This window comes from Fusarium verticillioides, chromosome 6 (genome assembly GCF_000149555.1).
Source record: "Fusarium verticillioides 7600 chromosome 6, whole genome shotgun sequence".
NCBI lineage: Eukaryota > Fungi > Ascomycota > Sordariomycetes > Hypocreales > Nectriaceae > Fusarium > Fusarium verticillioides.
This window is the reverse complement of record NC_031680.1, coordinates 1,507,940-1,529,447: the sequence shown is the minus strand read 5'-3', so window position 1 is coordinate 1,529,447 and position 21,508 is coordinate 1,507,940. Positions and strand designations below refer to the sequence as shown.

At 49.0% G+C, this 21,508-nt stretch overlaps 5 protein-coding genes across 13 annotated transcripts; 3 read left to right on the top strand and 2 right to left on the bottom strand.

The window, feature by feature from the left end:
- Positions 1-915: 915 nt before the first annotated feature.
- On the bottom strand, positions 916-2,423 carry FVEG_15017 (hypothetical protein; the record flags this gene model as incomplete). Its single annotated transcript, XM_018904105.1, has 4 exons — positions 916-1,059; positions 1,137-1,174; positions 1,656-1,767; positions 2,337-2,423. 4 exons carry the CDS (start codon positions 2,421-2,423, stop codon positions 916-918), a joined length of 381 nt encoding a protein of 126 aa, XP_018745685.1.
- Positions 2,072-11,283, top strand: FVEG_02301 (hypothetical protein). Of its 5 annotated transcripts, XM_018889533.1 has the most exons (5): positions 2,138-2,233; positions 2,294-4,091; positions 4,233-4,391; positions 4,471-7,242; positions 7,325-11,269. In XM_018889533.1, the coding sequence occupies exons 2-4, from the start codon at positions 4,016-4,018 to the stop codon at positions 5,511-5,513; spliced, it is 1,278 nt and encodes a 425-aa protein (XP_018745690.1). In that variant the 5' UTR covers positions 2,138-2,233; positions 2,294-4,015; the 3' UTR covers positions 5,514-7,242; positions 7,325-11,269. The 5 variants fall into 5 exon arrangements, with proteins under 5 accessions (XP_018745686.1, XP_018745690.1, XP_018745689.1 ...); XM_018889529.1 differs by having other exon boundaries at positions 2,072-2,237; positions 4,471-11,283; XM_018889532.1 differs by having other exon boundaries at positions 2,138-2,229; positions 4,471-11,283.
- On the bottom strand, positions 7,801-10,982 carry FVEG_15018 (hypothetical protein). 2 transcript variants are annotated; one of them, XM_018904107.1, is made up of 5 exons: positions 10,863-10,982; positions 9,777-10,694; positions 9,316-9,714; positions 8,733-9,262; positions 7,801-8,677 (listed from the first exon to the last, which is right to left on the bottom strand). In XM_018904107.1, the coding sequence occupies exons 2-5, from the start codon at positions 10,496-10,498 to the stop codon at positions 8,085-8,087; spliced, it is 2,244 nt and encodes a 747-aa protein (XP_018745692.1). In that variant the 5' UTR covers positions 10,499-10,694; positions 10,863-10,982; the 3' UTR covers positions 7,801-8,084. The 2 variants fall into 2 exon arrangements, with proteins under 2 accessions (XP_018745692.1, XP_018745691.1); XM_018904106.1 differs by having other exon boundaries at positions 9,777-10,982.
- A 2,443-nt stretch (positions 11,284-13,726) lies between the features above and the next one.
- FVEG_02304 (hypothetical protein) lies at positions 13,727-16,196 on the top strand. Its single transcript, XM_018889534.1, has 2 exons — positions 13,727-14,562; positions 14,619-16,196. Exons 1-2 carry the CDS (start codon positions 14,419-14,421, stop codon positions 15,303-15,305), a joined length of 831 nt encoding a protein of 276 aa, XP_018745693.1. The 5' UTR covers positions 13,727-14,418; the 3' UTR covers positions 15,306-16,196.
- A 255-nt stretch (positions 16,197-16,451) lies between these two features.
- On the top strand, positions 16,452-21,208 carry FVEG_15019 (PAB-dependent poly(A)-specific ribonuclease subunit PAN2). Of its 4 annotated transcripts, XM_018904108.1 has the most exons (12): positions 16,452-16,787; positions 16,937-17,044; positions 17,100-17,275; positions 17,326-17,452; positions 17,499-18,085; positions 18,139-18,558; positions 18,607-18,857; positions 18,902-19,041; positions 19,088-19,192; positions 19,243-19,642; positions 19,693-19,906; positions 19,953-21,208. In XM_018904108.1, the coding sequence occupies exons 1-12, from the start codon at positions 16,767-16,769 to the stop codon at positions 20,815-20,817; spliced, it is 3,414 nt and encodes a 1,137-aa protein (XP_018745694.1). In that variant the 5' UTR covers positions 16,452-16,766; the 3' UTR covers positions 20,818-21,208. The 4 variants fall into 4 exon arrangements, with proteins under 4 accessions (XP_018745694.1, XP_018745697.1, XP_018745695.1 ...); XM_018904111.1 differs by having other exon boundaries at positions 17,100-17,452; XM_018904109.1 differs by having other exon boundaries at positions 16,937-17,275.
- Positions 21,209-21,508: the final 300 nt, after the last annotated feature.

Here is a 21,508-nt window from a genome sequence, read left to right as displayed (position 1 = left end):
AACTCTAGACAAGGGGTCTAAGCAGCATGATGATGCTGTTGCCTGCGGCAAAATGGAGTCAGCATCGTCAATCGAGAAGCGACACACCGCGCAGCAAGTCGACGAGATGTACGGAGTATGCCAAAATGATTGCCAGGGCATCAGCTATCAGCAAGCGAGAACGAGATTACAGCCGATGCATGGTTGAAAGGGGACTAGGTCGTATACTCGAATAGAGCCGCCTAGCAAAGTATATTCATGATGTATCGGTAATCAAACCGAAACTCCCAATCTCTCTCTCAGGGAGCCGCGGCGTTACTGCTTCTGCCAAGCACTCACTCATGAACAGCAAAGACCAAAAAGTGTGGATGTAGGCGAGTACGTATCCGTAGTCTGTACAAGCGCGCCCTATCAAATAACTAGGTAGCTGGAGGCTGTCTGATGCAGGAGGATGTTGATAGGTGGAGCTGTTATTGGAATCAATCAGCCTGATCTGGTACAGTGTGGCTACAGTGAGGCACAGTACCCACGGTTGAGGTGTCTTCACAGGTTGTGTGTTTTGCAGCGGCACAGACGGGAGCCCTGCAGTTTACATCCGTCGGCTCTGCCATTGTTTATGGACCTCGAAAAGTGAGATGCTTGGGTGCTAACATTATACGTGATAAGGAACATGTCAATAGTAATACAATCAGCTTACCTTGGTCATTTCCAGCAATTGCAAGAACCCACCGACCAACCAACCAGAGCAAGGATTGCGAATTTCCGAACAGATACCGGCCACCGGCCACCGGCCACCACCAACTCAAGTTTGATGGATGGATGGATCGTCCCGAAGATGCTCCGCCGATAAGGTGCTATGCTGCATGTACGTAAAACTTTTCTTTTCTTTTCTTTTTTTTTTTTTCGTTTTTGATGACCTGGATCAAATCTGCCAGTCTAACCTGGTTTGATCGTACCCGTCTTAAGCTTCGGTACAGCCAATGGCTGAAGGGCATTCTCGAACTTGTTGTGCCGTGATCCTCGTTGACGAATGTCGAATCTTGCCCTGCCCCCAGTCTGATAACCCCAGCCAAACGGCCACTAGACGAGCCTCTGAGATATGTCAGTGTACCGTCACGTCAGGTACAGGGCAGGGCATTGTCTGCACGCGACAATACCTGCACCAGAGGTTCCAAAGTCACGACAGAGCCGATGTCTGGCTGCATGAGGCGCCAACTAGGCGTCAGATTTGAAGCCCAAGTCACAGCAGAAGTGGATTTGATGAGGACACGATAATGTTACTGTCGTGTTGAATTTCACACAGTTAATTATTATCCCAAATAATATCATCTGTACTCCGTAGGTAGCGTGCACAGTACGTAAGTATCGCCCGGTGGTCCTGTCTCTGTTGCACTATTCTCTTCTTGACTCGAGACGCGGAGAGGCTGCAACACGAAGGATTAGGTGCAAGACCAGACAGAAACTGTGGCTGTTTTGACCCTGAACACTGGGGTTAGGATGTCAGTTCAAGCCAGTCAGCGTCTCTGCTGAGTCCGGATTCTCCCATAAAGTTAAGCATGGATATATTCTGATCGTCCCTCCGTCCCGTTATGCCAGTCAACCTAATTTACCCGCAGACACACTCTTTTACGGTAGGCAATCCCGAAAACAGCAACCCCTTCCCATCGTCCATTTACCTAGTTCCCGATGCTGAATTGCTCTGCCCTGCTCTGCTTTGCTCTGCTGCTCCGCGCTACTCTGAAATACCTTACCAATAAACAGGAAGGTGATGTAGAAACTGCCTTGTAACTACATGATAATCTTGCTGAGGACACATGTAAACTACGAATCCATGTCTAATGCCAATACATGCGGCTCCTCTTTCCCTCTCCTTCTCCTTCTCCTTCTCTCTAGGTTCTCCTGCTCTTGCTCCTTCTCACTTTGTACACTCCGCATCTCTCCACTGTAATCTGTCTCGCACCAATCTCACTACTTCCCCCATTCAATCGTGATCCATCCACTATAACATTCATGGATAAACCACCATCCCACGGGTCCACAAATCCCCCAAGCTCTCACTCGACAGTTGATTCATTCATGATGAGAACCAAATGGCTAATAAGTTTGATGGCCTATGCGAGCGTATCAAATCTCGTCCTTAATAAACATACACGGCGGAGAGATGTCGATCTAGAAGCAACGCAAACGCAACGGCAGTACGTTCGGTAACATTTCTCCCGCTACCCCCAATCACCAATCACACACACAAACGTATGTAGGTATGCCCAGCGATTCTACATCACACGCTCGCTCATGACTGAACCTTTCCCTCGAGAAACAACTAAAGGACGCTATCCCGAACTCGGTCTCAATCCCACGTCTTCAGCAATGGCCCATGCCATGCCACGGACCACAACGGAGGATGACCACTGACGATGTCTTCTCTGTGCTCTCAAGCTCGTCATGGTCGCTCCAGAACCCTTGTCCCCCATCCCAGCCCATGCTTTCCACCCCGGTCACCTTGTTGCTTGCGCCATCGTCCCACACTGTACAGCCGAGTATCCTCGATCGCGCCCGTGTCCGCGACCTCCACGCCTCGCCTTGCTATTCAAGGCAAGGCAAGGCAAGGCAAGGATATCGAGAACATGGCCCCTAGGGGCTGTAGGCAAAGAATGTCCAGTCTGAGCGGGCACGCTGGCCGAATTAACCAGCGAGAAATCAAGAGTTCGATTTGACTTGTGCGGATCGATTCGGTACAGGACAACTTGGTGATCAAGGGATCATGATGGGCCAAGGGTCCAAGGGTCACGGCTGGCCTGCTATGTTGCTATTCACAGACATATCACATTGTAATGGGTGTTATGTTGCCCACCACGTCTCAACGCTGTTGCTCTGGGCCCTGGCCTTTGGACTCTGAGCTCTGGGGGGTTCGCGCTTCAGTTCGTCATTATCTCCTGTTCTATGCAATGTCTGTGATAAAAGAGGCCCTTTTCCTCGAATCTCTCCCGCATCTTTCACTTTTGCTTCTTTTCTCTGTTTCCCAACTTCACATTTGCACGGCGCCCTTCAGTGTGTTCCTCAGGGAGCACGCTTAGTTGTGCGGTTTGTTCTCCGTTCTCTGCTCTCCGTTCACCAATTGGTGTCGGCCGCCGACGTCACCAAAGCTACAGACCAGGCCCGACGAGCAACGAACAACACAGAACGAGAGAACGCTCCGACCATCCGGGCCGACATCTCCACCCACAACGTCTCCAGCAGGGCTGCTTGGCTTGGACTTGGTCGTCGATGTCGTTGTCTTAGCTGGCTCTGGCTCTGTAGCTGAAGGCGCCAAACCCGCTTGTGCTGTGCAGTCTGCAGCGTGCACCAGAAGAAACCCCGGTCCTGCCGCCGACCTCGTCCGCCCATCCATTTCAGGTATTCCTGCGGCGCACTCCCTCTCTACACCCACCACTACAATCTGCATCGCACCCCCAGTACCCAGGGTTACAGTAGCGAGCGATCCAACCCGGCCACAAGCTAGGTCTAGGAACCTACTGTACCATACAGTTCCAGAGGAGACCCCAAGACACCCCAAGGGAAAATTACCCACCCACTGGCCGGTGTATCTCCACTCCGTTCCTCTCTCTCATCAATTGGTTTTGTCCAACTTGCCCTCGAAAACTTTTATTATAGTCTTCTGCTCCCACGTTCCTTGTCTGGATTCATTTTTCAGCCTCTTCCAGCTCTGCCTAAGCTCCGTCGCGATATGTTACTGAAACTTAACTGTCCGGTTTAACAAAGCTTTCTCGACCCAGTTTCCCCAACCTCAATCCACTTCCTCTATTAGCGTGGGAGCGCTTTTGCGGGACACTTACACACAAGCATTGGATATTGGTGTCGATAGAAACCCACCATATCCTCCCTCCACCTTGGCCGGACCGAGCATACTCGACTCGAACTTGGTCACCTTGGATCCTACATATCTGGCTTTGGTCAAGAAACGACAGTTTCCACGATTCTCTAGTTCGCCGTTTAACCTCGAGCCGACTGCACCTTGAGCCAGTCTGCACCCGCCAAAATGATAATTGATGGAGAAAAGTATGCTTGCGAGGCCTGCGTCCGCGGCCACCGCGTGAGCAATTGCCAACATTCTGGTAAGTCAAGACTCCAGACTGAAGCATGATATGGGTTATTAGTCCCGTTCATAACCTTTGCTGGATATAACTCCAGCACTCGCCATGGACATGTCTTCAACTCAGTTCTGTTCTCTGTTACTGACCACAATCTTTGAATAGACCGCCCACTTCAACATATCAACAAGAAGGGTCGACCAGTTTCCCAATGCGCTCACTGTCGCGCCATGCGTAAGTCGCGCTCTGCTCACGTCAAGTGCGACTGCGGCGAGAAGACAAGTAAATGTGCCCACTTGCAGCCAGCCGTTGAGGGGCACACTGGTGAGCTTCCTCTGGTTTCTCGAGGTGTTACAGACCTCGAGACGCTCGACACAATTCGCATTTTCTAAAACTTTTGCAGAGACATGTTGCTGTAACCATGGTGGCCACTGCAGCTGCTCCCATAAGAACGAGTCTGCTCTTGACACCGTTCCTGAATCTGACTCGGAGCGGGAGTCTTTGACCCTTAGCATTAGTGGCCGTCCGAAGCCTCCGGGTCGACGACGCCGAGCCAATACGGTCCACTCAGACGGTGTCTTGACCTTCGATCAGCACGGCAACCACAAGCCTGCTCACCGAAGCAACCGGGTATCGCAAAAATGTGGCCCATATCAACTAAACAGGGTGAACTCAGCTCACAGCACTGGCAGCTTAGGCGCCGACAGCATGCTGCAGAAGAGCACACGGGAACCTCCCAGTAGCCGAGCACGCGCTGCTACCAACCGAGAGCGTAGGGTCAAGTCAGAAACCGCATCGCCCCTGATGAGCGGTGCGAGCAGCTTCCAGAACCTCAATGGCAACCTGCCTCCTCTGGATCTTTCGGGCATTGAGTACCCTCCTTATATGGCTAACAGTACATTCGATCTGTTTGGATCTGGTTTCAATTCGGAGACAGATGCCCCCATGTACAGCGCTGGCCTGAGTGCTGCTTCAGTCGACTGGAGCCACTATGATCTTTCAGAAATGAAGGGCGAGAGTTTCACACCCTCCAGTTATAGTCAGGCCGGTACTCAGAGCTTCAATGGCCTCTTCGATTTCGGTAGCGGTTCAGAGCACCTTCCTCACCTGGCAAACACTACATCGACCTCGGGCGAGGTTTCCGAAGTGGAAGATTTTCTTCCCGGAGGAGACGGCGATTATGACGGCCTGGAAGGATTCAGCCGTGCCGATAGCTTCATCCGACAGAACGGCAACGTTCTGGCGAACTCGACCGATCTCACTACCATCGACTATGACAGCTTCTACAAGGGAGCAGACAGTGGCCCTATGGCGGGAGCGGGTCTATCTATGGTTGAGGACGACCCTGCCTTCTGGATGCCCAATTATAACGAGGGCATCGCTACAATGGACGAAAGCCCCGACCCTCTGGGCCCTGCTTCAGTGCCTAGCTTCTGGGGCATGTGAGAAATTATCGAGGTTTCGAATATTTGGCGTACACAATACCCATTCGTTTTTTTTTCCAAGTCATTAGGGTGACGCACCGGCAGGCGTTGAAAAATACTACACCAATTGAGGTCATGAGAGGCATGGCTTCTTTTACTCATTTCGCGTGAAGAGCGCAAACATATATACGTTTTATACAGAGCGAATCTACGCTCACAACCACCCGCACCCCAGTCGCATCTGCGTGATGCCTGGGTTTCTCGCGGTGATGATTACGACAGACAACACTCTCATCCATGAAGTAGACGGTTTGAGAGTGTTGACGAGCATGAGTTTTCCTACTATCGGCTGGGAGGGATGGAAAGGATAGAGCAGGCGCAGATGGCTTTCTGAATTATACAAGCAGAGCAAGGACAAAGAAGAGATGAGCAGCGCAATTTGTTTGAATGATTTAGCTTGCGAAAAGAAATGTGTTCAAGACAAGACAAAATCCAGTTTCAAAGCAATGGCAGACGGATTATGGCAATCAGGCCAAGAGAAGAAGACAAAGTTGCACTGGCGGCCCGTCGAATTGCGCTCGGTTTTATCTACACTGGGAATTCACAAGCTGAGTGATGCAAGGAGGGAGGAGATTGCATATTCTAGACTCGTGTGTCAAGCAGTTATTGCGTCTGTTGACTCAATTGTTCATCATCGGTTTTTGTTATTTCTGCTTCCGGTCTCAAACTGGGTAAGGCGAAGAGTACTCGGCATGACTTGATTTAACGCAATAGACTTTTATGACTGAGGACCAAGACCAGCCGAGTCGAGGTCCATGAGCCAACACCACCCAATACCGTTCCATCATACATATCTACGTACGTTGGGTGACTGTGTCGACATGCATTGAAGAGCACTGACACCAGCTTACTTCGACGTCGGCGATATCACTTGTCATTGCTTCCAAGACAATATCACACGGATCCCATTGCAGCCCGTCGTCGGACGCCCGGAGACGAAGTGGTTCGACCAGCCAAGTTGCGTGGTGCACGGGATATCCAAAAGGATGCTTTCGGCTGTCTAGGGGTCCAATGCAAGAGGTGCTCGACCAAAAACAATGGCAGGTCTCCAGGCCTGATTTCAGAAACAGCCAGCGTTTCTTTCATATTGTTGGTATCCTATAGGCCCGCACCTGTGCCGCCACAGATGAGCACTCTATTTCCCCGTCATTTCTTTTCCTCCCCATGATTCCAGGGATCTCCAAGCCGGGGTCAACAGGGATAAATGAAGACGTGGCACTTGGACCCGGACATCATCCCTCTGCATTCAATGTGTCTTGCTTTACGTACAAGCTCTGCTGAAGTTCCTGGTTGTTTCCAGACAATGGTGATCATCCGAGGTCCCCATGAATATAGTACGGAGACTGGAAACTGTCGTGAAAGATGTCGCCAGAGACCCCACACGCATGAATGATTCTTTAGCACCTCTACACGTGCGCTACTTGCTTTTCTCGAGCTCGGAGATGCATACAGATAAAACAGACAGCTGCACTTTGCTTTTTCCGTGCTCTGCTTCTGTGTTGTACATGCATCTAACGGTCCATACCGGGCCCGGGCCGGCACAGAAGCATCAGCTCAGTGATGCAGGGCCTGGCCTGGTCTTTTTCTTCCTGGCATGCAGTCCAAGATGCATTTGGAGGGGCGTACAGCACATGTACGTACTTCATATCAAGCAAAGAAGGTTTCTATACTGCTTCTGAAATGGCAGTCAGGTACGGTACACAAAACATGTGTCTCGCATGTATCGGCCACGACAGCCAACCACACAAGCTAAGCAACTAACAACTTGGCAAGCAAAGCATAGCCTCAAGGATTTCAGTCTAGCCTCTTTATCGTTTGCACGGCTAAGATAATAAGCGGAGTCAGAGTCTCCACGTACCTACCTCGTTACTAACTACGGAGTACTAGGTAACCTTTGTCTTCAACTACGGACTACTGACCGACGGCTTCACAACCAATTCCTGTTAAACCTAAGTCCCTAACTAACAACTAGTATGCCGGTAGTCGAGTGGGAGAAGCCTCTAATTCGATAGAGACCCATTCACGTAAACTCAATTCTTCCATTACTCGTTTCCCGAACCGTCGGATTTTTTTAGCCTGGTCCGGTACTCGGAGATGGGAAGAGGTAGTGTCGATCAGGTACGGCTAGAATATGGAAGAGTTTGACTTTGTCTCCCTCGACGCTATATAACAGTTGGAGCCATGATTGACCAGACAAGGTTATGACAGCGTGGGAAAGACTCTGTTCTGGAACCGCTACTGCACGCAGAGTTGAACTTCGGCTATGCAGCTTTGTGATAGGACAAGTATGGGATTACGAATATCAAAATTGATCTGTAACTATCAAAATAGTACCTCAACAAAACCAAACGCCATCGTTTATGGCACAAGCTTGGCACTATCATCTACCGTCATCGTTCCGCATTTTCCGTTACCCCGGTTTAACAAATACCAAAAAGGGGAATAATAATCATACAAGTCCCATTGCCTAGGAATGGTCATCGACTCTTCACACGTGTGTGTACAGCTCTTGTTGTGTTTTTTGAATAATGCTCTACGCCATATCCAAATACCCTGATGCCAAAGATGGCCCAAATGAGATATCATCACCTCCCGGTGCGATGCCCTCGTGTGCTGTGGCAAGATCTGCCAGGTGTTGAAGGCCTTGGCTCGCTGCCGCTTCCACTGACGATGTTGGACGCAAGAATTCTGAGAGTTTGTCGCGAACACCATTCCACATTTCGTTGGGCTTTTCCACAATGTCCTTGATCAACTGTGTAGCTTCTTCTCGCGACTTGTCGATCTTAACAAGCTTCGCCAGAGACATCGTGATAAGAGACACAAAGTGGTTGACGAGTGGACTGCGCACGTGCTCGTTTGCAAAGAGAAGGTTGATCACTTCCTTGGTAGGCCATAACGTTTCGGTCGGCGTAGCGCCTGGTGTCAAAAGCACAACCATGAGCTTACAGTGCCAGTACGCTAGATGCACCACGGGATGCGACGTAGCCAAGATATGCGCAGGAAGATCTTCTCGGTAGTTCTCAACATAGTCTGCAAGTATGCGTGCCACTATCTCCTCGGTTGTAGACATTCCCAGCTGCAATGTGAAGATAGCTTGCCACAGGCAGTTAAGCAGCTTTGAGAGTCCTAGAGTCCCGGTCAGCGATCGACAATTACCTAGGATGAACTAATTATCACTTACGAGCAAGGTAAAAGCACACGTCTCCCAAAATCTTCTCCAGGCCCGGAGGAGCGACCGTACTATTGTTGGGTATCATTGGTGGTTTTCCTTTGCCGACAGCATGCCAACGGTCCATCAGGATCAATGACCACCATATCCGCACTGACAACTGGTCATCTGAGTCCGAGTCGGACTCCAAAACCAACTCGACGGGAGTGTATCGCCATAGGTTAATCGAATTGGCCAATCCAACCGCACGAGAAAGCAAGTACGGCAAAGTTGGTGATGAACGCCAGTCTGCGTCGATAATAAGAAGCAATAGCGTTTGGGCATGCACAATGTAGGTGGCTTGTGTGGCATGTGTTTCATCGCTCTCGCGTTCCATGAGTAGCAAGCTAGCGAGCTTTGTGTCACCGCCGGATCCTACGACAGCGGGAAGAGCATTGGCAAATGCATTCTGGACCGACGTCGGGCACTGGGCGAGTAACGCCTGCATTCGACTCTTTGTGCTTGGCAATATCGGATACACAGGGCCGACAGTTGACAAATAACTGAATAACGACATGTTAGTTGCAGGAAAGGGTTTCGGCGACAGATCACTAACCTCTGTAGCATGCTTTCGTCGATGTCAACGGTCTCATGGGTATCTGGCATTGACACGTCCATAGCAGCCACGGGAGGTTTAGAGGGCGTACTGTCTGCCCTGATGGATGTAGCTTGTGGTGCCAACGAGTTGTTGTTGTTGTAAGCTGAGTATGCTTCAGAAGTCCCTGGCGAGGCCTGCATCCTGTGGTCCGAGCCCCATGGCATTTGTCGCGAGGGTGTAACAAAATCGTTTGTCGAGATACTGGAAAAGGGTCGTTTTCGAGCCGCCTCCTCGCCTTGGCTTTGCCGAGGTCGATCTGTGGAAAAGAGTCTGTCGATGTCGTCTTGACTCAGACCTCCATCAGACTCAAGCTTGTTTTCGATGCTATGTATACGATCTGCAAGTTCTTTGATATATCTGTCGAGGCCGTCAGTCTCTACCTTTCAGTGCGTAATTACTTGCAAGTATCAAAGCCATACCCTTTACTTGGACCCCTTTTCTGCGGCACGCGGCTGAATAGGCATCTGATGGATGACCTAGCGCAACTGGAACAGGGTGCGTCCCCAGTATCCGACTGGGCGTCACACTTGATTTTTTTCCTCCGGCACTCATCGCATGCCCTTGACACCTTTGATCGTTTTCTGGGTGGGATGCTGTTGTCGATGGGATATTGGGGGCCCATTGGTGGCCCAACAGAAACAGACATGGCGTGCGATACCATTTGGTCGCTCGTCGGAGTATCGTGAACATAGGACGGTGTCTGCTGCTGCTGCTCGGGGTCAGGGTGAGGCATGATGCTTCGCAGGTTGGGGTCCTCGACGTTCATGTTGGGGTCTGTGGCTGACATCATGGGTGCTCCAGCTAGACCCTGGCCTAACTGGGCTGCCAGCTGAAGCTCTTCCAGGTTGGCAGGACGAGGGACGTGCTGCTGAGGGGTTTCCGGTTCTGGAGGTTGCAAGTCGTTCTGATTGTGCTCTGGAACTTGCACATGTTGTACTTGTTCCGGCGCATGATGATCTGACTGTTCGTGATGAGGCTCGTGATGGGACTCATGATGCTCATGATGCTCGTGCTCTTGGTGGTCCTGAGGGACGTCTCGGCCACTGGTGTTGTAAAAAGGGCCAGCTTCCATTGCCTCGGTGCCGGGCGAGGGATATGAGATGTTGGCATCCTCTGCCTCGTTTTCTAGCTTTGTACTCATGGCTACAGCTGGCTTGACATGCAGAGGGTACAGTCGGTTGGCACTCGAGGTATTTTACGGGTGGGGACGATCGTCAAATCAACACGATATGCGGATATGAGTATTGACAAGCGCAATGCTTGAATTGTTCCAATAATGAGGTGCGATATGACGGTGTTCCACCAAATTAAGCCCTGCGCGACGCGCGACGATATCACTGGACGAAGCCATTGTTAGCAATAGTTCGACGCGATGTTGACCAAGTGCACACGATCGCGAAGCAAGCGAGGGATGTCACGGAAAGTGATTTTGCAGGCAGACGCGACGACATGATTGTGTTCGTGCTGTTGACTAGGAAAGATATATCTTGGTCACGGCGACTTACACGACTCTTGTTCTGGGATCTCGGAGCTGGATAAATGCGATACGACGGCGACGCCTCGACGGAAGAGGAAGAACTCGGCCCCGATGACTTGGGGATGGGCTGCCCTTGTGTGGGTGTTTTTGACAAGATCACGGAGAAGGAAGAATTTTTCGGAGTTTGGCGGGAAATGCTCGGCCTCAATTTGTCTCGCTTAGTCAGCTACCCTGGAGCTTAGTTTCTTAGACTGGCAACCACCATTCAATCGAATCGATGAGGCTTTCATTATCAACTTGATACAGCATAAAGGTGAATTCGGGTTTCCAGGATGTGTGATATTCAAGTCTCTCGCAGCCGCTTTAAATTATTAGGTCGTGAATATTCATAGATAATACCAATACAACCGATCATGCTATTGGCAGTTAATCAGATGGGAATATCTCAGTACAGACACAGATATATGCGCAGTCGCAGTATCTTTACCCTGAACAGCAACTAAATGATAAGAGCCGCCGTCAGAACCACGCACCCCCTAGAAACGATAGGTAGAAGCGGCCTATGAATTTCCTGGGATTTATGAATTTACGAACGCTGGGTTCCCGAAACTTTACGTATACCGAGGGACTTATGACAAGCCACGATGGAAGTTAAAGGAAGCTGGAATACTAAACATCTTATATGGGTAGAATAAAGCCCATGCCATGTCCCTAAATGCATCCTTCTGGAGAATGGTGAATAATCATACTTGATTATACGGAGTCTCCTCCAAGCTTATCCCCCCCACCCCCGAGGTGTTTCCTGAAGCTTGAAGTCGCCTGGGTAGGTAGGCAAACATGCCGAGACCAGTCAGAGGGCACAACTACGTAGCATGTAAGATCGAGTGCGGATCCAATACCCAAAACACTTTGTGAGGCGAGAGTCCTTGGCACCTGAAGATCAGGAGCTAGTAAACAACAGCCTGCCTATCTCTCGTTAGCGCGCCTGGAAATGTTTCCGCATTTGCAGTGTAGCCGCAAGATCTTCATTAGAGGGCGAATTGAAGATGGAAATATCAGCGGGATGGTGAGTTGTAATTCGAGCTTAAATCTTATGTTAAGTATGTATTACTGTAGTTACGCGGTGGGAGTAGAGGTCACAACAGGCTACTTATAAGTTACATAGGTGAAGAGGTAGTTGGGTTGCAGTACCATTTTTGTTAATTCATCGTTAATGCTAACTCGTGTTTAGAGCTTCGTGACAGGACTCAGTCTTTCAACGGTTTCCGACGCTAGGCTCAACACTCGATGTGACCGGACAGAGTGAAGGTATGCATTGACTTTAAGTGATATCTGTGATAGTGTCTTCGATGCCAACATGGAATGAGAGAATGGGGAATCTAAGTTGACAAGAAGAGTACTGAATGAGCACAAACCGAATCGCCAAGTCAGTTGTCACCTCAAAGGGCTCGCACAATGAACTCATATTGGGGTTTGAAAGGCACTATTATACAATGGTACTGTATATGTTAAGGTTGCTTGGACAAGAATCCACCTGTACAGGGTAATTGGTAATCATGAGCACCAAGGTTTCTAGACTGACCTGTAGAAGCGCCGGAATCCCCCCCTAACTTGGGTCTGGGACTCTGGGGAGAAGAGCCTGAGAAACCTCAAATGCTAGGGTAACATCACCAAGAAAAAGCTACCCGTCCATCATACACTGGCACATATGTATGCATGTACTCTGTAGCTTGGAAGCCATATCTGATACAATCAGAGCTGTTAAGCTTTCGGATCTGCCCTCTGGTGTATCAGGATACTAGCTACGGAGTAAGGCCCTGTCGACACCACGGCTGAATGGTACGTTGAGACTTTCGAGAAGTTGTCTCAATAACCCCTGGCAGCCACATTCTCGGCGTTGTTTTCCGCGGCGGAGGCTAGCGGGTAAGTCGATACCCATGTCATCTCAGATGAGGTCCCCGCTTGATTGTGAAGAACAATCAAGGATCGATCATCAGCGGTTCGTTAAACGAAGTTACATATGTTTTCTTCTGTTGGTCTTTACTTTGTTACTTCAGATGCAGCCAATGAGACAAAGCAAGCTGTCTGATAACTCTTAGACGAAACGGCACTCGACGAATGTTATATGGTTAGTGGCGTGTCGGTGACGAAGTGATGGACCGAAACTGCTTGCTTCTGTTGCCTCGACGATTGATAAGTGGGTGACTGGCGAATAATAGGTAGCTCGCACTTTTTGCTGTCGCTTTTGCTTTTGCACTTTGGGGGGTCTAAGGGGTTGAGGCAACCACAAGTCGAACCGCGGCCTTTTATTTTGATGCAGCTGAATAATTACAGTCTCTGAAATCCACTTACACGAGCAATTTGACATTTTGAACGAAATATCTGGACTCAGTGACCAAAGTTGTCCCGAGTGAGAGGCCGGAGGCGTTCAAAACATGGAGACTTTTGAACAAGCCCAGGGATAGGAGAGTGGGTATTTAGAAGAGTTTCGGGGACTCCTAGTGGGCCAAGGAGCGCTATAACAGCCCTGGAAGCAGAGTGTGGTTGCAGCCGGAGCGGCAGTCGTGGGATTAAAATGCTTGGGCTGATTGACTGGATTGGATGGGCCAATTTTGTTGACCATTCCAGAACCTCCCGAGTCTTGTCCTCAAGGAGCGGCCCTTTGTGCATCTGCTAGATCGAGTAAAAGGACGGGACGGGAGGTTCTAGAGCCCTGCATCTCGTCTTTCTTACTCGGGCTTTCTCTCGATTAGCTTGATCTTAATCAAGCCATGTCCACTAATTGCTCTACCTTATGCTTGCTTATTTACCTTGGGTTATTATGGATACGTACTTGTTGAAACGACCCGACCCTAATAATTCTCCTTATACCCGCACTGATGTTATGGATCCCTGAGTTAATTACCCTATTAACCTAGCTCCCTAGAGCGGCAACTGGAGGTATGGATATGTACGTACATACTACGTAGTATGTATGGGTTTTACCCTTGAACCTTGTCTCGCTCGCTCGTCTCATGAGCAATGCATGCAAATGCAAATGCAGGGCAAGGCAAGCTTGTTAGTTGATTCGGCGATATGACAACCGCAAAAGTCCCTACCCTGGCCTGCTTTGACTTACCTCCTTTGCTTCTAAGGTTTCCTACTAAGTTTATTTCGTAACCCGCGCGTTACCTTGCCTTACTCTACCTTACTCTCTACTGTAGCATCCACTCGCTCGCTTGTTCGTTCGTTCGCGTTCACTTTCTTTTCTCTTGTCTCAGGCAATTTTTGATCTCCGAGTATCCCGTCTCTCCCTTTTTTGCTTTTGGTTTTGTTGAAACGCCCTTGTTTCCTTGAAATGGAATCATCGGCTGCCTGTCTCTTGCTGTAGGGTTTCGGTTTATTCTCTCTCTCTCTTTCTCTCCTCTTACTTCACTATTCATTCTTCAGCAACATCACACTTTCAACTGGAGCTTACACAGCGGCATTACACTTTCAATGACGCAGACAATAAACCTTCTCCGTCGTCCCACAGCAGCTGATCTACCTTGTCACTTTTTAAGTTGGGTCGCACAATTGTCGACACCAACCTCACTCATCCCAACATGTTGCTAAGCATGGATGTCATGAAGGTGCGGGATTGGACCTATCTTGAGGACCCCCCTCAAGATATTGGCCCAGCTCGACATCTTCTTGAGGTTTACAGCAAGATTCCTTATAGCGATCTAGATGGCCACATACGCCGCGTCGTAAGTACATGTCCCCCAACACTAGCACATGAGCTGACATGACCTTCTGCATTCAGCGAGAGAAGGCCTGGTGTATCTCACAGTACCCTTGCGTTGGGCGATGGAAATTTCTCTACATCCCGGATCCCAAAGATCCTCGCTACCAACAGGCTCTTTTCCGCCTCAACGTCGCCGGCTCTAGAGATGTCCTTCTTGATCTGGGATGTGGGGTTGGACAAGTAATTCGGCAGTTTCGTGCAGATGGAGTTGACGGCGCTCAACTCATTGGCACCGACCTGCAGTCCAAGTTCATCGATATTGGCTACGATTTGTTCCAGGACAGGCATTCTCTCGGCGCAACATTTGTTGCGGGCGATATGCTCGATCCCGCCGACAAGGAGATGGCTTTGTTGCGTGGCAAGATCACCATGGTTCACGCAGGCAGCTTCTTTCACCTCTTCAACTGGGTTCAACAACTTTACATTGGCAAGCGTGTCGTCGAATTCCTTAAGCCCGGCACCAAAAATGCGCTGATATATGGTCGCCAGGTCGGCACGAACCATCCAGGGCCGTCTTCGACTAGCACGCGATCAGCTTATTTACACGACCAAGCGAGTTTCCAGCGACTATGGGACGAAGTCGGAGCCCTCACCAAGACACGATGGCAGGTGCAGGTCGAACCTACTGGAGAACCTGTCTCTAAAGTCCCTGGATTCAGCAATCACGCATTCCCCGTCAATTTCACCGTCTATCAAGTTTCATGAGAAATTGCTCCAATGCGATTCGCATCCTAGCAACTTAACCGGAATGAGCGGCGATCGCATTACGACCCCGGTCCCGCCTCATTTCTCCTGTTATCCGGCGACTTCGACCCTATCGTGAAACTGACATTCTCCCGAGCAGCTTTTCTACTTTGGGTTGGCCCGCATATCGACTCATACTAGCGTCTTTGCGTTTAGTATTCCCGACCAGATCCCCGACCAAGACCACGAAATGATGAAAGCATCGAATATTGTGTACTTTTTGGCTCGTCTGCACTTATTTAGACTCGGCGACTTACAACAATCGAATTGCGAAGGTACCGCTGATCAAACCTATCTTGGAAGAGAAAGTGGCCGCCCAGCCTCTCACCGACCGGACTCGGCAGTCCCCTGTTGCAGAAACGTCTTTTGTGCTACAAGGATTCTCGATCCACGGATGCTCTCCCGTGATTCCTAGGACTCGAGGACAACTTTTGCGTCATCATTTCGTGACACAAGCTGACGGCTTTATTATATGGAACCACAAACTCCAGTCAATGACTTACTCAGCAGTCAAAACCACTTTGGGAAGGGGATGGTCTGCTTAGGAGATCATTAGGTACGATTATTGATTAATGATACACGATGATACTTGGCGGCGCAACGCGCCGCGTTTTTATGCTTGGGCACTTGACTCATGCTAGTCCTTTTTTACGGCGTTTAGCGAATAGGTATAGAACAGGTTTAAGATAGAGGGGGCAAGATAGAGGGGGCAAGATAGAATGCATATGGGAGCAATAGATTAATACGTGAACTATACCAGGTGCTCTCGACAGCAACATTGGTTAGTCTAGATGGTTCGTGGTTTGTCTGCTAGTTAAATATATCAACACCTGACCATTTTCCAAGTCAAGCAAGTGAATGCACTCTTTGTAGTTGCCCAAGGTAATCGAGTTTTATGATTTGGTGCGAAGAACTTTTTTCAATGCGCAAGTACCTTACCTACATCAAACCAAGCAGAATGAGAGTTGGTCTTGTTCAGTTCGTATGGCCATCTCATTCAGCACCGTACAAGCGTCGTACCTCCCTAGGCAACTATGCAGACTACCCCTGCATTCGCAACTTAAGAAGATATATTGTTGACTCTATATGATATTCTGTGACGCAAAGATACATATGAAGCCCTCTTTCTCTCGAATTTGAAGTTTTAAGCGCGTTAAACTCGCGCGCCGGAAGAACGCCGGCTAATGGGAGCTTGCTGGCCCTCCAAGCTTGGGAGCTGATATCCCACTTTCGTCACCGGCATTTACTTCTATCAAAGAATCCAATGTCTGAAGATTGAGCGGGCAAGCTTTATTGACTTTTGTGTTTCGTACCACCATTATCGCTTCTTCGGTTCTGCCCAGTCCTCTCGGAGGCTGGCGCACTGGCTCGCGCTCTTCATATAAGCTATGCCCCTACAGATAATGCTCATATCCTTTCACAATGGACGGCGATTGGGCTGAGGTATGTTTAATGATGTCGTTGCCGTTATCTAGACACTTCATGTATTTCAAGTGTGGGAAGAAAGGTTGCCTGTGTTGTATGAACCTGAGAGGCATCATATCTAGTCGTGAATTAGGTGTCAAGCTTATGCTAATCCAGTTCTACTACAGGTCACCCGGATTCCGTTCCCGCCTCCGGGCGTGCACGCGATGCCCACTCCGGTTGCGACTATGACCTTCGATAACTCTCAGGAACTTCTTTGGACAGGCAACGAATATGTACGTCGAAAAGGGTGAGATGTAGAAGCTGGACTGGCGCTGATTGGTGTTTCAGGGTCGAGTCACTTCCTTCTATGGGACCGAATTGCAGCGATATACCTCTTTCAAGGCCCATGCCTCCTCTGATGGCCCGATTCGTCAAATACTCGTCAATGAGAAAGGAATTGTTTCCCTCGGTGCTAAAGATATGCATATGGCCATTCGGAGAGGACTACCTATATGGCATATTAGGTAGGATGATTCAACTCCATATGAGATCGACTGATGCTGATCTTTGCCAGACATGACGATATGAAAGATTTGCGATGTATGAGCTTTACGTCTAAGGGAACGGCAGAGGTTATCGCTGCAGGAATGCAAGACACGATGCTTGTCATTGACCTCATTAAGGGTGATGTTGTCAAACAAGTCAGGATCACTTTCTCCGTAATAAAGCTATACTAACTTCCGCTAGGTGCCTACCGAACACCAGTACACAATAATGAGACGCGGGCGATATATATGCGCCGCAACTCAGACCGGTTCCGTCAACTTACTGGATCCTGTCACTTTTGCTGTCATCAAGTCTTGGAACGCGCACTCTGCTTTGATTAATGACATGGACGCTCAGCATGACTTCATCGTAACTTGCGGATACTCCTTAAGACAGGGTCAGAATTACATGCTTGACCCGTTCCTTAACGTCTTCGATATAAAGAAGATGTCATCGATGCCCCCTATTCCTTTCCCAGCTGGCGCTGCCTACGTGCGCATGCACCCGAGGATGTTGACGACCAGCATCGTTGTCTCACAAAGTGGACAAATGCATGTTGTTGACTTAATGAATCCCAACACAAGCGACGTACGGTTGGCTAATGTTACTTCCTACTTGAGCATGTTTGAGATTGCACCCTCTGGCGAGGCGATTGCCCTCACAGATGCTGATTGCTCGATTCACCTTTGGGGATCCCCAACAAAACTCCATTTCGTGGACTTACCAACTCCGATCGAATTCGCAACTCCCGAAGAGCCCCTGCCCAATATTGACTGGGGCCCAGATACGTAAGTTGAGATAGCAAGTTGAGCAGTTGTTGTTCCTTTACTGATCACTATAGACCCCTGAACATGATCGGATTGCCGCATTATCGAGAGGCTCTGGCATCCGCCTGGCCAGACATCCCCTGCGATGTTGGAGCACCTCCTGTCAAGTTTGATCCACAGTTCCTGGCAGGGCTCAAGCCGACTGAGTTTGGGATGTACGGTCGCAATACTCGGGGTTTGCGAAGAAATCAGGCCGAGAACACTCGAAACGTGAACAAATCAGGAAGCTCTGGGCTCAAGGCCCCGAAATTCCTCAGTGAAAAAGCCCGCGAGCTTGCTACTAGTAATGCCGCTGCCTCTGATAAGAAGGCTGACGAGCTGATCAGCTCTCTTACTGATATGGGACTTGAAAGCAAGAAGTCTGACGTTCCAGTCATGTATAGAACTGTTGAGATCAAATACAGCAAATTCGGGGTGGACGACTTTGACTTCGGGTTGGTATTCTCCCATGATCGCAATGTACAATCACTGATCAGGAATAGTTTCTACAACAACACGCGATACTCTGGACTCGAGACTCATATCTCGAATTCATATGCTAACTCGCTTTTACAAATCATGCACTTCACTCCTGTCATTCGAAATCTTGCTCTTCAGCATGCTGCTACCTCTTGCGTGAGCGAGATTTGCCTGCTGTGCGAGCTTGGATTCTTGTTTGATATGCTTCAAAAGGCTGAAGGCTCGATATGCCAAGCAACGAACTTACTAAAAACCCTGAGTAATCACCCTCAAGGTATGTCGAGTGACACTGATCTCAATCATTACTAACTGGCCCAGCCGGTCCTCTTGGTCTACTCGAGGAAGATCCTCATGGATCATCTCTTAACGTTATGCTTCAAGGACTCACTCGATTTCTCCTGGATAAAATAGTGCATGATTATAGGACTATCAACCCATCGTCGACTGCCATGGACCAGGTTGGTTGATTGACTGAAACTCGATGATATATACTGAATCGTCTAGGTCTTGGCCACTTCCGCAACGACCTCAATCAGATGCATAAACTGTAGGAGCGAATATACTCGACCTGGATCAACATATGTCAATGATCTGCTTTATCCATCTCCTGTAAGTTCGATGCCGAATCTGTATGAGGAAAACTTATTCACTGCGAAAAGGCCGGCAGCCGAAATGCCAAGTTACCACGCATCAGCTTTTCTCAAGTTCTCAAAAATAGTGTTGAAAGGGAAACGACGTCCAAAGGATGGTGTAGTCGATGCCAGCGGTACCAGACCATAGCGACGAGAAAGAGCATTCACAGTATACCGGCTGTACTCATGCTAAACACCGCCATCACAAACCAAGATCAACGAATGCTTTGGTCAACACCAGGTTGGCTTCCCGAGGAGATTGGAATCATCGTAGAACAAGGGCAGTTTTTCTGTTACGAAGGCGAAGACCTGAAACTTCACCTCCAGAGGGGCATCCACAACATCGCAGTGTATTCGCTGACAGGCATGGCCATTAATATTGAGAGTGGACAATCGCAAAAGTCACACCTTGTTTCGATGGTCAATGGTAAGTCTCTTGCGCCTCATTACCCCTCAGCCGCTGAAACAAAAGGATAGTGGCACATGCAGAACCAGAGGCGCCTGGAGAGAGTCGATGGCATCTTTTCAACGACTTCTTGGTGAGGTCGGTTAGCACGGAAGAGGCACTCGCTTTCAACACATCTTGGAAGGTCCCTTCTGTAATTGCATACCAGATAAGAGATGAGAACAACAAGATCGATACTGAATGGAGGAGCAACATCGACACTTCCATACTTTACCAAGACTTCAAGTATGCTCCAACCCGCTATAAACCTGATGTTGCTGACGTTTTTCAGTGCAAACGCCGATCCATCAACAAAGACCTATCAAGTGCTCAACCCTGAGACTGAGGCGCCTGGCCCCAATACCATTATTGCACTGGACACTGAGTTCGTTGCTGTGCGACAACCTGAAATTGAAATGAATTCTGATGGTGAGCGGGAAACCATACGGCCGATAGTGTACGCACTTGCTCGTGCATCAGTTGTCCGCGGTCAGGGGGAAAACGAAGGGACACCCTTCATCGATGATTATATCAACATAAAGGAACCGATTGTCGACTATTTGACATCGTATTCGGGAATCACTGAACAAGACTTGGATCCTAGAGTTTCGAAACATAGTCTCCTGTCGTTGAAGATGGCATACAAGAAGATGTGGATTCTTCTTAACCTCGGATGCAAGTTCCTTGGCCACGGACTAAAACAAGACTTCCGAGTTATCAACATACACATTCCTAAATCGCAGGTCATCGACACGATTGACCTGTTCTTCCTCCAAACTCGGTTAAGGAGGCTATCGCTGGCTTTTCTGGCGTGGTATCTCTTGAAGGAAGATATCCAAATGGAGACCCACGATTCGATCGAAGATTCACGGACAGCACTCAAGTTGTATAAGAAGTATCTCGAGTTCCAGGATGCCGGAATCTTGGAGACCATATTGCAAGATATTTACCGAGCTGGCCGAGAGGTCAACTTCAAGCCGCCTCGCAAGGACGGCCAGCATATCCCAAGGACGGACACCCCTCCCCCTTTGCCAGTCGATGGCTCAACAGGGCCGGTAACACCTGTCAGAAGCCACAACATTCTGGCACAGACACCTGGATCTGCATTCGGAGGTGGCTCTAGCTGGACACCAGGAAAGGGATCACCATTACCATAGGAATCGGAAGGTGGAAATTCCAATCAGCAGGATCCAGAAGAGGAAGAAGAGCTACTGATAGATTTTTGTGAGAGCGAAGAGGTGGATGAGCATTGGAGGGAAAGGCAGCAGCAAAGCCACCCACTATTGATGAGATGAAGATTTGATCAGCGTTCGAGCAAGAGCTAAATTTGATGTGGGAGAGTTGGCATTAAGCATATATTGGCTCTTAGAAGCTTAGAAACTAAGGTAAGGTAAGCAGCGTAAGGTACTTAGAAAAGACTACTAGCATTTATGAATGAATCTGGCTGTGTTCTTGGTTAAGAGGTAATCGACACTGGCATCAGAAAGACCTAAACCTGGAATCTTCATACGCCGAGCCCTTGCTTCTTTCCCAGGATAATTAAGTACCTACCTACCTAGCCAGGTGATTGGGCCAGACAGGAAAGATTGGGATCTATTTCCTGCGAAGGCATACCTTGAGCGAAGAAAACACCTAAGGTAAGGTAGTCAAGTATAATTTAATAGGTAAAGTAATAGGAGCCGCTAAGATAGGTAGTTCTGGCACTCTTGGTAGCTCAGGTAAGGTAGCATCAGATGTTCAAGGCAATCAACTTCCTTTATGCCACCTAAACCTACGATAGAGACCAACAGGAAAGGGAAAGAGTGTTCCTCACTTCGCATCTTCTTCTCATAAGGAATCTCAGATAAT

Bases quoted from the DNA above. Each gene is read 5' to 3' on its own strand.
- FVEG_02301 (XM_018889529.1), top strand. From the start codon at position 4,016: ATGATAATTGATGGAGAAAAGTATGCTTGCGAGGCCTGCGTCCGCGGC. The intron at 4,092-4,232 runs GTAAGTCAAGAC...ATCTTTGAATAG, and splicing joins GAGCAATTGCCAACATTCTG to ACCGCCCACTTCAACATATC. The intron at 4,392-4,470 runs GTGAGCTTCCTC...AAACTTTTGCAG, and splicing joins AGCCGTTGAGGGGCACACTG to AGACATGTTGCTGTAACCAT.
- FVEG_15018 (XM_018904106.1), bottom strand. From the start codon at position 10,498: ATGAGTACAAAGCTAGAAAACGAGGCAGAGGATGCCAACATCTCATAT. The intron at 9,715-9,776 runs GTATGGCTTTGA...CGGCCTCGACAG, and splicing joins AAAAGGGGTCCAAGTAAAGG to ATATATCAAAGAACTTGCAG. The intron at 9,263-9,315 runs GTTAGTGATCTG...GTCGTTATTCAG, and splicing joins GACGAAAGCATGCTACAGAG to TTATTTGTCAACTGTCGGCC.
- FVEG_02304 (XM_018889534.1), top strand. From the start codon at position 14,419: ATGTTGCTAAGCATGGATGTCATGAAGGTGCGGGATTGGACCTATCTT. The intron at 14,563-14,618 runs GTAAGTACATGT...TTCTGCATTCAG, and splicing joins ATGGCCACATACGCCGCGTC to CGAGAGAAGGCCTGGTGTAT.
- FVEG_15019 (XM_018904108.1), top strand. From the start codon at position 16,767: ATGGACGGCGATTGGGCTGAG. The intron at 17,453-17,498 runs GTCAGGATCACT...AACTTCCGCTAG, and splicing joins AGGGTGATGTTGTCAAACAA to GTGCCTACCGAACACCAGTA. The intron at 19,193-19,242 runs GTAAGTTCGATG...CACTGCGAAAAG, and splicing joins ATCTGCTTTATCCATCTCCT to GCCGGCAGCCGAAATGCCAA.